Source organism: Amblyomma mixtum, chromosome 5 (assembly GCF_055824585.1).
Source record: "Amblyomma mixtum isolate Tamu chromosome 5, ASM5582458v1, whole genome shotgun sequence".
In the NCBI taxonomy this organism is placed as follows: domain Eukaryota; kingdom Metazoa; phylum Arthropoda; class Arachnida; order Ixodida; family Ixodidae; genus Amblyomma; species Amblyomma mixtum.
In genome coordinates, this window is record NC_143016.1 from 159,106,160 (window position 1) to 159,123,163 (window position 17,004).

The 17,004-nt window shown below is 45.9% G+C and overlaps 1 protein-coding gene across 1 annotated transcript in view; it reads left to right on the forward strand.

The window, feature by feature from the left end:
* LOC149344282 (uncharacterized) overlaps nucleotides 1–17,004 on the forward strand; it is a 527,027-nt gene that overhangs the window by 468,457 nt on the left and 41,566 nt on the right. Inside the window, exons 34-39 of the mRNA XM_089547199.1 lie at nucleotides 850–965; nucleotides 7,403–7,512; nucleotides 8,461–8,567; nucleotides 10,083–10,256; nucleotides 13,332–13,810; nucleotides 14,419–14,582. Of these exons, the coding sequence (XP_089403325.1) occupies nucleotides 850–965; nucleotides 7,403–7,512; nucleotides 8,461–8,567; nucleotides 10,083–10,256; nucleotides 13,332–13,810; nucleotides 14,419–14,582 (1,150 nt within the window). The remainder of the gene's footprint in view (nucleotides 1–849; nucleotides 966–7,402; nucleotides 7,513–8,460; nucleotides 8,568–10,082; nucleotides 10,257–13,331; nucleotides 13,811–14,418; nucleotides 14,583–17,004) is intronic.

Genomic DNA, 17,004 nt, shown 5'->3' on the forward strand with positions numbered 1-17,004 from the left:
GATCTCACCCAGTTGGGTGCAATTTTTGCCTAATGGGATCATTTCTCTGTTCCTCACATACCTGAATGTTGAAGCTGCGAAAAATGGGCTTTAGGCCAGCAGAAAGGTTAATTGGTGCTACTATGGCTTGCAAGCAGTACTGTACCTAATTTGACAGCTGGTTGGCTCTTAAGACTTTAAAGATAATATGAAGAGGTCATTGGCTAGCAGTGCCTGTGGCATCGTTTTGGGTTTATCACATCTTTGTAATGGTCGCAGATAAATGAAATTAGGCTTTTGAGATCATGATATTTAAACACGAATTAGCTTAAAAGGCGCTCGTTCATTTCTGACCTCTTGTTTGCTGTAGGGTTGCAACATTACTGCCTGCTTAGAGTAATGGAGAGAATAATATTACTTCGATAGGTGTTTATTTTCACCAAATTTTTTAGGTGACTCTTCTCAATTTGACTATTTTGTGATGCCTGTATTTCCTGATATATACTGTATTTTCATCACAGAACCTTCATCTCTTATTGGTCTTGATTTATTGGAATAACAGAACTCACCTTACTGAACCTGTCTCATCCGAAGATCACGTCGTTTCGCTTGTTGGCGTATAGTAGCTATTTGCACATACTTACTGTGCAGTGTTGATAAATTTTAACGGTGATTCAAAGGGCACAGCGCATAACAGGATCCCCTGAAAATGCTACAAGCTACTAAGCAAAAAAGAACGCCCGATTTCAACAATACTCAACACACTCGTTCTGGTGGTTTACACCAGTCTTGTTGACATGTAGTGCAGGGGCAGTGTAGACTTGCGCAATTCCGGATGGTCGCATGGTTAACGGGAACTTTCTCATCCAGGTCTCGATGATTCTGCATGGAGAGACGGGGTCAACGGATGTCGTAAAACTTGCAGATAAGAGGAGCAGCCATCGCCAGGTGTTCCACAGAAGCTCCAGCAATGCCTTCTTGGTTGGGTAAGCTACTACCAACCATGTTAGAGTTTTCCCGCACCTGAAACTTTGCTCAATTTGAATCGGGTCTAGCTTTTTCAGAGTATCTTCTTCGTGTTCCTCTCTTCTTTGTTTTAATGCACTGGGGTACATTGCTTCCACACTTACGTGACAGTATTATTACTGCCAAGATCAAGCTAATGGATATCAAGCTAAAAGGGATTAGACCCAAGCAACCAGGCTGTGACAGCAGAAGCAACAGCAGCAATAGTGTTTAGAGATATTAAAAAAATTGAACTTGTCCAGAAGTTGCATTGCAAATTGCGCAAGCTGTTGGCATTTGAGTGAAGAGTGCCCTGAGCTCTGCTGTGGTGAACGCGTGGCTGTCAACAGGCATGAAGCCAGTAACGACACGAGCGTGCAACACCCGTTCAAAACAGCCATCCCATTGGAACAGAACAGTAGCCTTCCCAATCAAGGCGTTGCTTTCCACACGCACTTTTCTGAAAAATATAGTGCTTATGGTGACCAGTAAATAAAAGGTCCGATAAAATCACTATTGGCCATCCTGCCATGTTCAGTGCATTTTGATGTTTTCATGGGCCAGATAAAGACGAAAAATACAGAAAAACCAATTGGAAGCCGACTTTCCTCATTTAATGCGGCATTCGCAATGCGGTGAAGCCCAGTGCGGAGGGATATAAGGGAATGACTTCCCCTACCGGCGGCGCTCCCTTCGCTTTGTTGCATTCTGGGAATCCAGAAGAACCTGACTGCTACCACAGGAACCTCCAGCTAAAACGAGAGGCCGCCTTGGGCATCCCACAAAATATGGGCTGCGAAATTAATCTCCAGGTGCGAAAAAAAAAAACAAAAAAAACGCCACTGAGCCCCTGTCGGATACAGCTTGAGGCTGCAGTGGAGCCACCTCGTTGGGATTTAGGACTACCGCACAGAATTCCTCTATGACGAAAATGTAGTTTGTTGTTCAAACTTTTCTAAGATCTTGCCTCATGGCATATATATATATATGTTCCACGAGGCATCCTGGCAGCGTCGGCCATTGTTGTTTTTTGCTGAACAGGAGGACATAGGCTAAAAGCTCTGACACAAAGTGATTAGGAGGAACATTGTACATGACAAGCTTTTTTGACTGAGTACTCAGTATACCAGTAAATGGATTCGGCACTTAAGTTTTTCTGGAACGCCTACAAGTAAGCAAACCATGCTGCACGTTGTCAATGAAAAGACATCTGCAAAGGTTAATTGCAGGAAACGTTTATTTACAGTATGCGCACTATTTGAGACAGTAGCGTGTGCACTTTATTGCTCTTATCCCCACTTATAATATTTTATGATTGCTTGAATACATACCATATAGCTCCCTCTGTTCTTTGCCGCCTCAGGTACAAACTTAAGGATGTTTTCTGCGAAGTGAAAGCTGCCCCCGAGTTATACTCTGTTCTGCCTTTCTGCAGCCTCGTCATTACCATTTTCGATGAACCTTGCTAACAAAACGCATTGCTAACGTCATGTCGAATAAAATCTAGGCACAAAATTTAAAAAAGAAACGCAATTTTTTTGCAATCGAAAATATGCAGTTCCAGTCAGCCTTACAAATACGCTTTTACTTGGTTATGGTTACGATGCATGTTCACGAAAAGGAAATGAAGCTCTGTGATAATTATATCGTAGCAAAAGCCACGGAGTCCAACAAAAGATGAAAACGCACAGATTAACTCAATTGCTGGTAGTCCGAATCTCTTTTTTTTTATATAAGAGGAACACTACCCTCACTCAATGGGGAATTATTCATATGCCGTAAATTAAATATACTTGAAGCGCAAAAGAAAAAGCTTTTCATATACATTTCTTTAAAGCATTATTGGCCCACCTCTCCCGACACATGCTGCAGTTCCTGATGTTTCGAATGATCTTTCTGGCTATTGTGCCAGCACATCTAACCTTAATGTATGTGTTAAGAAATTCGTCGTTTATATGACGCTGTGCGGTGTGCTGCATCAGAAAATTTGGACATGTATGACAGGGCACGAAGAATGAGCATAAAACTTGTGAATGTCGAATCTGCATTCTTTGCCCGCCCCTTGCCTTTACCGCTAGCCATTCCGGCTTGAGTCATCGCTAGCAGTTTGCCTACAACCACTAAATGCTATGAGGGATCAGGAGTGCAAATAAATTGATCGAAATCTCTTCTTCCATTGAAAGCTCAGTAGGCCTCCTATACTCTTTCTAGTGTCGGGAAATTGGAGGATCATTGTTTTTTATGTTGCTTTTAATGCCAAAAATTTCAAAGAAAATATCTGTCTTATCGTTGATAATGAAATGCAGCAACCCTCTGCCTTTTATTTTTCTTAATTACGCTATGCCGCCTCTCACGAACGTCCACGCAAAGGTACGAACCAAGGTGCGCTCTACCCGTCGCTAAATAAGTGAGCACCAGAGCGCAGGCCGTAAGAAAGCACGTGCCACCGCTGAAGTCCGGTTGTGGCTTATTGTAAGAAAAAAATTATAAGCTCTGGAGTTTTGATACAATACCTACAGTACTAAAAGTTTATTTGTTTTACTGTTGTGATTGGCCAGCGGTGTAATACAGGATGCAGCGGACCGTGGCCCAGTATTAGTAACTGCTAGTTTTTAAATCATCGTGGGAGGGAACAGCGCGAACAAGACGACAGATGAAGCAAGAGGACACAAAGATGAGCGCTGACTCGAAACTGAATTTTTATTGAAAAAAAAAAACATATATACATCACAATCACGTGAACAAACACAGCAACGAGCATTGGTCTAGTGGAATCAAGATCACCGAACGCTCAATATGCCACGTGGTGAACTCCGAACAAAGGCACCCCTGAGAACCGAAATGAAGCAAGTCACGAATTATCTAAAAACGATACTTCTTTGTCAACTAATGCCAAAGAAGGCTGGCTGATACACTGTGATTCTTTTTTCCGTATGAAATAAGCTTCCATAATCTCCCTGGTCAATTTATCCCGGTGTCTAAACAAAATTTCAGTTTTTGTGACCAAAGGGCGGCACTTTTTCTGTTTCCTTTTATCATTTTCCTTCCCACACTCGCGGCAATGATCTTTCAGATGAGAGTATCTGGTGTCTGATAGTGAGTTAAGATGTTCCCTCAGGTGAACGTTAATACAGCAGCCTGTCTGACCAATGTAGACTTTTTTGCACGAGAGTGGAAGCTCATAGACTACAGAGCATGCGCATTCCACCAACGGTGACCTTTTTAAACGGTGAGTTTTTAAAGTTGTATCCTACTGTATAGAAGCGTGAGGGGCGGCGATCATTGCGCCGGTCGAGAAAATAATGTCCTTCTCACCTCTGGGGCACGACGGGAAGCTACGTCACCCCTTCGCCTCTCAAACTCATGACTTTGCACTCACGCAAGGCGTGGTCACCCCCGCTTGGGGAGGAATTCGTCCTCCATGTGAATACCACTTCAACTGCGACAGACAGCAAGTGTGTAGCATTTCGTACCATAGAAAAGAATGTCATTGAAAATCATGAGAAAAAAAAATGGCTGAGGCTTAACTTGGTTAAGCCTGGAGAATGCGAAGCATCATCGTGTCGCGTAATTTGGAGGCGCACAACCACAGCGACGGCGCGAGGTGGGCCCCCGTTTCTCCACTGTCGTGACGTCATCGTGTCACGTGGTGTGACGTCATGTATCACGTGACTTGGAGGCGCACAACCACAGCGACGGCGCGAGGTGGGCCCCCGTTTCTCCACTGTTGTGACGTCATCGTGTCACGTGGTGTGACGTCATGTATCACGTGATTTGGAGGCGCACAACCACGGTGAAGGGCTGAAGTGGTCGCTAAAGTAGTATGCTTCGCATAAAATCGATGCCATGGTTCCGGCAATATGATGCTTAATTCAGCAACAGCTCAAGCACAACTGAAATGTGGACACCTTGAGAGACGAAAATGCCTTCAGCCATGGAGGAAGGAAAGCTAAGGAGAGGCCCTTGCTATCTGAGCTGCATGAGAAAAAATGTGCTCGAGCCACGTGGTTTCTCAAGGGCCGCTGGGAGTCTGGCCAATGATGCTTGGTGCCATCTCCGTCATTCATTGTATCTGCTGCGCATGGGTGAACATGCTGAGACAGGGGCCAACAGGGAAAGGGGAGCCCTCTCGTTCGACTTAAAAAAATGGGGCCTCTCCCTAACTCTTTCCTTCCTCCATGCCTTTAGCATTTTACAGTGGCAAGCCGGTGGTAATGCCATGACCATCTAGTCTCCTTCTCCTCTCACTTGCCTCGGGCGCCTCCTTGCTACAGCTTGTGCAGCATGCAATTCGGATGTTGAAGCTGTAGCCGCTTCAACTTAGCTTTGGTGGCATGCACTGCGAGGCATTGGTAGGCTACCAGCATTTGCAGCGGTAGCTGTTAAAGTCCTGTTCCGTTGTGCTTCACGCCATCATAATAGGTCGTGTCTAGAGGGTGGTTGCCACGGGAACCAGTCGGTTGTGTGAGTGTAGTGGTTATTATGGAGAGAATGTGCAATGGCGCTGCTTAGGATTGGGAACAAAAGGGTCAGAGGAGAGAAGGCTAGGGGCGGGGCATTTGTGAGATCGCTGTTCAGTGGCGCTGGAGCAAAGAGTGGTGAAGCGCGCACGGTCAGTGCAAGGTGCTTACATTTACTGCCTCTAAATAAGCTAGGAGTAGCTTAAGCGAGAGGGGCCAGGTGTGAGCTGAGGGTACTAAAGAACCATATGGAAGGTGGTTATCGTAGAAGGAGGATGGTATGGCGCGAGTGTATATCCTCATAAATCAGTTTTCCTTTTGCACATTACAATGTGTTAAGTTGTAGAAGTATTCATCCAAGATCCTAGAGCATATTATTCAAACATTTAGCTACCTTTCTCAATGAACGTAACATATTTTGTGAATATTTTCTGGGTCAAATAACTGCCTGGCCTAATGGGTCCAATTGGCTAGTCCAGTTGGATCCAATGGGTCGGGGGCTAAAAACACAACTGGAACAAATTTGTTCCAATTGGGAAATTCAATTGGAAGCAATGGAAATGTTTATTTAGTTCCAACTGGAATGACCAATTGGTTCCAATGGTTTTTTTTTTGACTGGGTAGGGATGCGTAACAGTAGGGTAGTAACTACGGGAGTCATTCGGAGGATGGTTACTGTGGAAGGAAGAGGATGTGACGAGAGCGGAAGAATGCGTGAATACAGGGTGGCCACATCAGGAACCGTCTAGAGTGTGATTGCAGTGGAAGGACGAGGGTGCAGCGAGAGCAGAGGGATGTGCAACCTGAGTGTAGTTGCCGAGGTATGGAAGGAGGAGGGTTTGGCAAGCGTGTAAGTGCGTGAGCACAGAAGGCTACTACAGGAACCACTTGGAGTGTGATCACCATCGAAAGAGGACCATTTGGCGAGAGCGAAAAATGTGTGAGCGGAGGATGGCTGCTACAGGAGTCATCCGGAGGGTAGTTTTTGTGGAAGGAAGCGAGAGAGTGCGAAGAGAGTGGTGGAAACCGAGCAGTGTAGCGGCAGTGGTGCCTCGTGCCCGGAATGGCAAACTGGTGAGAAATGCTTGTCGAAGAGGTAGTGTTTGTAAAAAACTAAAAAGAGTGCTTTGTAACTCGACATGTATGCATATCGCTCTCAACTTCTTTACCTCAGTATATTGTGAAATGAAATACCGCTACAGCTGCCACTGAATCATGCGCTGTGCAGTGGTAACTGTCCTGTGTGAGGGTCTTTACTCTAAGGGCATCATAACGCCTCCACAGCAGGAGGGTCAATTATAGCCGGTTTTGCCGCACATCTGAGAAAGAGAGAAGCTAGGCTATACAGTTGGCCTGTCACATGTGCTGGTGCCAGCCTGAGTTAAAAAGTGTTGCGAGCAGCACTTTTTGATTTGGGCTACCCCTGCTCTCACCCCCCCCCCCCCCAACGTGTGGTCTCCATCACCTCACCTCACTCATATGACCACCAGTGGCACAATCTGAAGGCTGCCACTTGCCGCCCAAGTATTTTTCACGACTAAACTCTGATGGAGGCATCACAACGCTGTTGCACCTTATGTGAATTGTTGTGGTCACTTAATTTTTATTTGTTTAGTCATGCTGCAGGCCAACACTCTGCAGGCGGGGTTTGGTGGGAAAACAAGGCAGAGACAAGTGAAAAACCTATACCACGAAACGTATGCTATACGTGAAATATGAAGCAGCAACACACACATCTGCATATCGCCAAAAGTTCATGAAGGTAATTTTGCGACGCTGCCCTCAAATCACGTGGGCAGCGCACGAATGTCGACCACAAACCAGGGACGAGGTTGTACATGCAGCCTCCCATGTCAGACTTTCAGATGTTCACTAAAGGAAAGAACTGGGGGTTTTGAGTGTACTGCAAGAATGCATATTCTGGCGCCCAATTTACACCAGTCTTTTGTATTGCCCAGAACAAATCTTGACTTGGGAAACCTGTTGAGCGTCGAAGTTTGGCACGACAACGTGGGGGAATTTCCCGCTTGGTTTCTGGAGGACGTGAACGTGGCACTTTGGGGAACAGGTGAGTGCTGGTGACTCTCTCTCTCTCTCTCTCTCTCTCTCACACACACACACACACACACACACACACACACACACACACACACACACACACACACACACACACACACACACACACACACACACACACACACACACACACACACACACACACACACACACACACACACACACACACACACACACACACACACACACACACACACACACACACACACACTCACTCACTCACTCACTCACTCACTCACTCACTCACTCACTCACTCTCTTCACTCTCTCTCTCTCACACACTCTCACTCACTCACTCACACTCTCTCACTCACACAATCACTCTCTCTCACTCACACGTGCATGACTCAAGGCCATTATGTGACTAATCAAGTTTTCTCTTTTCGAGTAGAATGGAGTCCTTGCATGACCACTGTTTGTTGGCACAGTAGTGTCACAGACTCATAGAAGCCCAACTATTGCCTGTTAATAGAAATTTGATAGCCATTTATGGAGCAGTATATCAAGGCCTCCAGTGGAAATGCAGCGGAAACGTAGCTTTTGAGTTCCCTGGAACAAACCTAAACTTTTTATCATGCCTGTATGTGAGTGCCACACTTTGAGCTAACAGGCGAATTAGGCCATTGTCTGCGTGCTAATGGCCAAAAAAGACATTGATTTCAGCCTGAACATTGCCTCAGCATCGCAAAACTCATTTCTTTATGACTTTGAATCATTCAAAATGACTGTGTGCTCATTTTGTTCTGTATAATGCTCATCGTAAACTTTGGGGACCATGGCTAACGATAGTGTACAATTTTGGAGCTTGCTGTCACAGTCTCATCCACAAAATAAATGCTGAAGGTGTTCTGTTCACTTTTTTTTTTCCTGCTATAAATTTGTCACACAGGCAAAATGTCCCTCGAATGACAAGGTGAATGTTTTCCTTTGGTTTTTACAGATCGGATTTGGTACTTCATTTTTGATGAGTGGTTATCCTCAAGCAGCCACGATGGGAGGATTCACAGAGAAGCATCTGCTTCTGAGCTTGGCCCATCTTTCTTGAGGGTAGGTATCATGGAAATGCCTTTCCTGCTGTAAGAACTCAGCAACACATCACCTTACACATGCGTTGTTTCTTCAGCCGCAAAGCAACACCATCATTTGAAGGGTCAGCTTGAACACTGGGAAGTAGAGAGACACAGAACACATTGCTGACCGCAAAGAGAATCGCGCAACTAGCCCCGAAGAATGCCAGCAACAACACAGCGCGAAACGCTGTGGTGATGACCGAGTGGGCTCAGGCATTGGGAAACGAGGCTACTTTGTTTGCACCAACACTGGTTCACATTGCGCTCTGTGCTGTTGTATGAGAAAGTATTTTTTCAAGCCAGATGCCGCTCACACAGAAAACTCCAGGAAAGTTGGGGTTCATCTACGGCTTCAGGGTTGCCTCAGTTAGCAGATGATGGTCGTCTGAGCTTTCCGACAATGGGAGAGAGAAGCATTTCAAGCTTAAAGCGACTGAGTGCAGTGCTGCTCAGAAGTGATGCGCTGATGCTCGTGTAGTCACCACGTAAGTCAGCCTGCGATATTTCACACATGTAAACAGCCTTCCTTGTAGTTCACTTAATGCAGTGATAGTGATTACGTTAAGAATTGTAGTGTGTGTGTGTGTGTGTGCGTGTGTGTGCGTGCGCGCGTGCGTGTGGGGCAATTCGCATTGATTGTGTCTTTGAACTGAAGACACTGATGAGCTTGATGAGACTGATGAGCTTTGGTTATCTGCCCTTTAATGCCTCTTGTGTTACGTATGGTAAAATACGCTAAAGTGGAAGTAATTTTCACTTCTGGTCACATCAGTTTTTTAAACGATATCTATAAAAGAAATGGCAAAATGCCAACTATCAAAAGTGCAAGTGGACTGCATAAAAATAAATGCATGCAAAGGCTTACCCTAATGATGAAACAGCAAAAGAATTGTGTAGCCGTAATGCTGCATTGGCAAGCGTTACAGGAGTTTTGAATTGTCCTCTTGGTTTACTGTAGGCACCTGTGTGTTTTGTCCAGTTTTATTCTGCTCACACATTGAAAAATCATCAAAATTATCATAATTTAATTCTACTGTAGTCATCATTTTCTTATTAAAACTCCCTGTTTTTGTATTTTTTCATTTAAGGAACGATTAGTGATAAAATTCCGGACATTCATAATTTGTTTCCTACATTTTTGATGTCTGGGCATTCCAGAATTAACTGTTCTTGCCCCGGAGCAAGGAATCACCTTATTATATCAGGCTGTAGTCAACTGCATTCAAACTCAGTGACCGCTGACTTCGGTCACCTTGGTTTGCTAAGCCAGCCGCCCAGCAATAATGATTACTAAAGGCTGGCATCTTGCCGTGATGAATGTTGATGTGCTTAATTCATACTGCTATTTTTGGTTTACTGCAGTCACTGCTGGCGAATAATTTGACTCCGCTGAAGTGCCCTTCTCATGACTACATTTGTTTTTGTTCGTGAACACTTTGTTTGTAATGCAGCCCTCGTGATATATCATGCCATTTTGGTTTTCGCCTCGCAGACTTTGAAGCAGTCTTTGCTTCGTGCACTGAACGAGCATCACCTCTGGAACTCCGCTGTCAACGTCAGTGTGTGCTCGCACCTCTCACTTGGCCAGAGGCTGCTGGTGGTCCTTTCGACGGTGCTGCTGTCCAGTGCGCTGAGTGCACTACGTGTCTTCTTCATGGATTCTGAGGTACGGATTGTGCTGCCTGCATTCATCAACTTTTATCTGTTGTAATTGACAGTGGAAGCCAAATGGCAAATCACAAAGCCAAATAGTCGTCAGCACAAAGCTTTAGGCTAGACTAGTGTGCGGCCAGCAAATTAGTTTCTGATAGGTGGGATAGGGATTCAGCAAAGCGGAAAGTTTGGCAAGTTGGATAACGTTCATGATGTAAAAAATAGCGCACAGGGAACACAAGGGACGGAAAGTAAACGACGCAGACAAGCGCTTGTCTGCGTCGTTTACTTTCCGTCCCTTGTGTTCCCTGTGCGCTATTTTTTACATCATGAGGATAGGGATTCGCCTCATATGCACTCAACTTAATTGCAACTCAGAACAAAGAAACCAGAAGTGACCTTTTGTTCGTGCTGCATTTGTTTCGTCGCTCCTGCAAGGAATTGTGAAGAAAACAGAGGCACTATGGAGTAAAAGAGTTCGCACATTAAGCTAACACCGTTGCAACATTTCTTCAGTATGGGATCTTTACTGAGCTTGCGTGCTTGTAGAGGCTGGACTTTACTATTGTCAGCGAAAGTAAGAGAGCCTCGCTCCGAATTCTGACCCGAGCCACTCTGTGAGGCAGTGCCGTCTCACAAAGCACTTCTGGGGTCAAGACTGGCAAAGTGGGCCCGTCTTGACACGAGAAGTGCTTTGTCAGGTGGATCCCCAAGCAGAGTGGCAATGGCCGGAACTTGGAGAGCGGGTCTCTCAACTTTGCTTACGATGGTACCTTAAGGCATTGAGGGTCCTGTGTCAGGCACTGCTCTCATACTGCTTCGAGGTTGCCAGGCGACGAGGGCGCGACTCCTGGTCTAGCTTCTCAACTGTGCGCAGCATGAGCTTTGAGAGCTTGCCCAGCCTCTACGGCATCTATCGGGTGCAGCCCCGAATAAATGGGCTGAGCACTTAATGTTGGCTACCGCTAACAGGGTTGACACATAGTACGTCGTGTTCACTGAAAGCAGCATTCATGGTAGTGTATTGAGCGACCCAACTGTTTTCAGAAGTTGTTTTAAATGATCGGGTTGCGGAATGTGGAAAACAGATTTCTCCCGGGCTACTGAAGCAGTTTTATGATTTGGTAAGCTTAAAAGGATCGAATACATGAAACATGCAAGTAGAATATGCGAAGGTTTTTTGTGCTGGCGTTTGAAATGATGATGTAATTGCCTAATGAAGTCACGATGGCTTTCAGACTTCTATGCTGAGCACAGCGCTGGTTGAGTGGCACATGATGACATCATCTATGGCGGCGGTGCATTTTCAAACCAGAAACAATTTGATTTTAGGGAAGAAAACCAAAACTACCAAAGGCAGATCCCGTGGAGTGTTGTTTGGCATCATACGATGAGGGGCAGAAGGGTGTGGGTGAATGGAGTGAAATTTTGGAATCTGAGCTTCTGTTGCATCATCAGCGAGCCTAACTGCACTTCTTTAGTTCTGTGAGGAGAAGCCTGAGCTACATAATCTGCGATTACATTGCCATTTTAAGTGTGAGCACAAAACTAAAGCTTGACATGCTTCATTCACGCGCTTGATGCATTCGAGTCCTTTAACCTCATGGAACTATAAAAAGCCTGTCCAGGTTTCCTTCAACACCTTGTGGCATCTGTCGGGCACGCAGTAACAAAGATGGCAAAAACACAATGTGGTACTGCTAATGGTCATAGTTCGCATGAAATCGCCAAACTGAAAAATTGCAATACGGATTTGTTGGCTGTGCCATTCAGCGCTCTGCTCTCGGTGGTGTTTGGGGACGTCACTAATCTGAAGCCTCTCGTACGTCACAACCTTAAAGGGACAGTGAGGAGAGCTCTATTAATTTTTTTCTTTACAGCAAAATCCGATAGTTCGGCATTTCATGGCTTTGTTGCCACTTGGCCGACAGCGAAAGATGCATTTATTTCTAAGAAATTTGGATTCGAAAAAGTTTTTTCCACCCTCTGATTCAAACTTGGGATTCTCTTATGACGACACAGGACTAAGTGACGTGAAACGTGACGTGCACATGACGTAATGCTGATTCCGTGATTTCTGTCGGCCAGCAGAGCGGCCTAGCAGCAGCCGAAAAGAAAGCAACCGCTGGCCGAACGTTGAAGGCATCTATCGGCTATTGCGGCCGTCGCTACCGTTTCTTCGTTTACGTTTGCACCGGCGTTTTGCTAGCGTTACGATGGATCCCGTTCTCGAAGTCGTCAACGAAGTTCTAGCAAATAGACGCCTTTAGCATACCGTGTACCTTGTTGCCATTAGTGGAATACCGGGAGCCCACCTACTGCCGGTGAGCAGGCGCTGATTGGTCTCGATGCTGCAGGCGCGCGCGTAGCTGCCGGGTACGTGGCGCCATCTGGCAACATCAAGGAGATTTGCACATGCATTGGCTGCGCCTCAGTGATTGGTGATTTCTCGTGTTCTAGTGTTGCTAGAACCATTGGTTCTAGCAACACTGTTTTGTCCTATGACGTCATCACGCTTGTACTTGCGAGTTTGGCCTGTGGCGGCGATACCTGTATTTTGGTTCTTGCTCTTTTCTACGTTACAATAGCTTTGTTGTCAGTATGAGTGGCGTCTTTGTAATCAGGACCCGGTATTCTGTCGATACAAGCCAACTTCAATTTCTCCTCAGTGTCTCTTTAAATAAAATTAATGCTATTTTTCTTTACAACCTGTGTATGTTGACAATGAGTACTCACTCAAAAGACACAGTGGACAGGTGTAGAAGGCACACATAGCATGGGCTTCTGGGCTGTGTGTACCTTCTGCATCTATGCGCTGTCTGTGTCTTTTGCCCTTCAGCCTATAGTCATGAAAAACCAACACAGTTTAACGTATTTACTTTAAATATTTACCATATTAATCTGCCATTGATGAACACCCAAACCAAAAAGAAATTGCCTATTCTTCATGGTCTCAGTGACTGTTGGTTTCCGCCACATACCGTCCTCAACTATGCATTTCTGTGCTGAAGTTTGCTCAGGAGTAGGCATACGGTGCTACATTCATTTTAACCTGAAGCTTATGTATTCCTCTCCATCTTCATTTCAGCCCCCCACCACTGGCGTCGCCCCTGCTTCATCGGCGCAGTGGATAGGCGAAGCCCTCCTCATCTGTGTGGTAGCGCACCTCGCTCACCAGATACCCACAGCGATATTCAGGCAGCACAGCTGTGCGTTGTTGCCACGGGATGTGTGGGTCCTGTGTCAGGCACTGCTCTCGTACTGCTTCGAGGTTGCCAGGCGACGAGGGCGCGACTCCTGGTCTAGCTTCTCAACCGTGCGCAGCATGAGCTTTGAGAGCTTGCCCAGCCTCTACGGCATCTATCGGGTGCAGCCCCGAATAAATGGGCCCCGACCATTTTGGCCGCCACAGAATGTTGACGAAGCTACGAGGGGCTGTGATCACAGCAACCGTGATCATCCCGAGGACGATGAAAACGGCTCCATTTGCAGCAGCAGTACATCGCCTGCGGAGGCACAAGCAAACCAGCCAAACAAAAGTGTAGAGAGGGCTGATACTAATTTCAGGTAAGTAGGCTGGCACACTTCATACACCCCTCGGCACTATTGGCTTTGCAGATGTGACGCCACAAGGGATTAAAAGGGCAGGCAGGTCTATATGCCGTCAATAGAACTTTCACAGCACTTGTGAGGACGTTGGATAGGCGAAATTATTGCTTAGGTGCACCCACAGCTGTCTACTGGCGAAAATCTTTCCCAGCTCAACTGGTTTATGGAACAATTTCCAGTTGGTCCAAGTTAGAACCAGCTGGGTTCCAGTTGGTTCCAACTGGAACCAACTGGAACCCAGCTGGTTCCAACTTGGACCAACTGAAAATTGTTCCATAAACCATTTGGGCTGGGAAAGATTTTCGCCAGGGATCTGCTACTGGTATATAAAAAGTCTCAAGAACACACGAATTTGCCCAAGTCTTGGCCTTAATTCCTAATAGTTTTGAGCTTGAGCCCTCACAGACATGTTATTTGTATGATGGGGCATACAGAGTGTTTCATCTCTAGCCACGTCATAGTTATATATTACGTTGTGAAACTGGTGATGGCAGCAATTGCTGATTTGTAATGTGTTTGTAGCAGTGAAACTTGACATTTGCGCACCTCTCTTTTGCCATTTTCAGGGACTCTATTTCGCCGCTGGAGGCAGCATTGGTTAGTTTGGCAGCCTTTCAATGCCAGGTCAGAAGCAACAAAAGCAGTGTTGCCAGGGACAGACCTCTGGATCCTGTTGAGAGAAGCCGCTCGCCTTCGCTCGCAGACTCAGATCTGACCTGCCTCGATTTTGGTAAACCACCTTTTGTGACCTGTTTAAATTTCGTGCGTGTGTCCAGTGCTGGTAACCTCTGTCATGAAGCAGTGGATTCAAGGTGCAGCTAAAAATTACCCCACCACTTGTACCATATACACATGTAACCTTTGCAGCAGAAATTGCAATCACCTTCGAGGGAGGAAATCGGGCCCTATGAAAGCTATGCTTTGTGCAATATATGATTGAATTACAATTAATTGTTTACCATAGCTTTACTATTTATTTCCCAGGGGTGCAATTTTCTCTGCACTGACAGTTGCTGCTGAAAGCGACCGACATGCGAGCAACATGTGTTAAAAGATTATTGCTAGGGGTGTGCGAATATCAAATTTTTCGGATACGAATCGAATACGAATACTTGGTTCCGAATATCGAATCGAATATCGAATAATCAAGGACAGACGCATTTAACCACTACAAAACATTATTTGAGCACCCAAGAACATTACAGTGCAACTATCAGTGATGAAATAAACACAAAAGGTTGGTGTGGCTGCACAAAAAAGTATCAAAGGATCGAACATAATTCTTAGAACAGTGGAAATATCAGAGGAGATACAGCATTGATTAAGGCTAGCTTCCCATCAGCACAAAAGCGCGTTGCTGGGATGAATATAAAAGGTTGTCGTGAAGGAAAACCTGCTGCTCCACATGGTCACGCAGAAGTAGTTCCTTTCTAGCTGGAACGGCTTCTCCAGCCACAGAAAATGCCCTCTCACTTGGCACTGACGTGGCACGTATTGCGAGGCATTTTGTGCACAGCTCTGGCTATACCAGCTTCGCAGGTATAGCCACAAAGAAGCTCACCAGTGCAGTCAGCTACTGCATGGCCCAACGTTACGCATTGCTCTGGGCGCCACCATGTTGTTATGTCTCTGTGGATAGGACTTGCAGACCGAAATGAACGCCAGTGCTCGCAATAGAATATTCGGCTAGATACGAATATTCGCGTCGGATCGAATATTCGACACAACACGAATACTTGGATTTCGAATCGAATACGAATACTAAAAATATAATATTCTAATTATATTAGAAAATTTCGAATATTCGCACACCCCTAGTTATTGCTTATGAAAAGGCACTACCATTTGTTGATAAAGTCAGGCTTGATGTTACCTAGGAAACAATGAATTGTAAATCTAAGGCACCAGACAAAATTGTTTGAACCTGGATGAGATGTTCTGCAGTGAAACTGGTATAATTGGTGTAGCCTACAACATCAGCAGCTGTCCCTAAGCCTAGCTGTTCTAGGTAAGAAGGTATGTGGGGTTTAATGCCCCAGACTGCTTGCCTATGGCAGATGTTTCAGTTGCGATTGATTATAGGGACGTTTCGCAAAGATGCCTGTTATTAAAATGTTTCTGGGTTTGGTGCAAATGGGTGCCCATTGTCTAAACAGCGCTTCAGGGTGGGAAAAAAAGTGGCCACTAAGTGTGTGCATCCGAACCCAGCTATAGTTTGTGCAGTGCCTTTTTTTTTTTCTTCGATGTACTCACAGCAGGTGGTGGCTTTGCAGTGCCTTCCTGGTCGTGACGCCCCTACGCACTGACCGCCGTGATGCGAAACTCGGCGATAGGTGTCAGGCCTGTTTGCATGAGGGTAATAAGTCGCAGGCAACAAAAGCGTCACACATGAGTCTCAAAGCGTCACAGGCGCAGATAGGCTTAACAGATGTCGCCGAGTTCCATGCGTCGCACAGCAAAGCAGAAGTGCGGTAAAAATTCTGTCTCGCTGCCATCGAAATGCAGCCGAAGCCTGTGAGCACCTAGGTTAGTCGAAAATGGGCTGTTCACACTCTTGCTCGATAGGCATGCCCATCATAGTGCTCTCTCTCAACACGCTGAAGGGCATGCATGCTGTATCGCTCCTCTAGTGACTTATATCGTAGTTTGATTTTGTACTCCTGCAGCATGAGACCATATACAGTATAGGCAAAGTACAGTGGCACTAAACAATTATCTCTTTGTCCTCAAGCATATTTAACAGGTCCAGTGCCGCCGGTCACCCACCAGTGATACAATGGGTACCAGCTTCTCCTGGCCTGGTGCTCGGCTTAATCTGGGTGAAATGCTTGGGAAATGGGTCATTGACCCCACCTTGAGAGGTCGAAAATACCTTGCGCCATGGCACTCTTTGGCTGCAGGTGCCCTTGCGCCATAAAAATTCGCTATCATCATCATCATATTTAACAAGTGGCAGCATGGTGGGGAGAGTTGAAAATGACATCTCAGGAACATGAAACTATCTGCCCTGCTCCGGGATTCACACAAGGAGGGGGGATGTGGTAGCCGCGAAGGGCACCCATGTTTCCAGAGGAAGCACCAGCGAACAGCATGAGGCAATTTTGATGCCACCGCTGGCATCCCGCAGAGCACAATTTGGGAAGTTGCCTGAC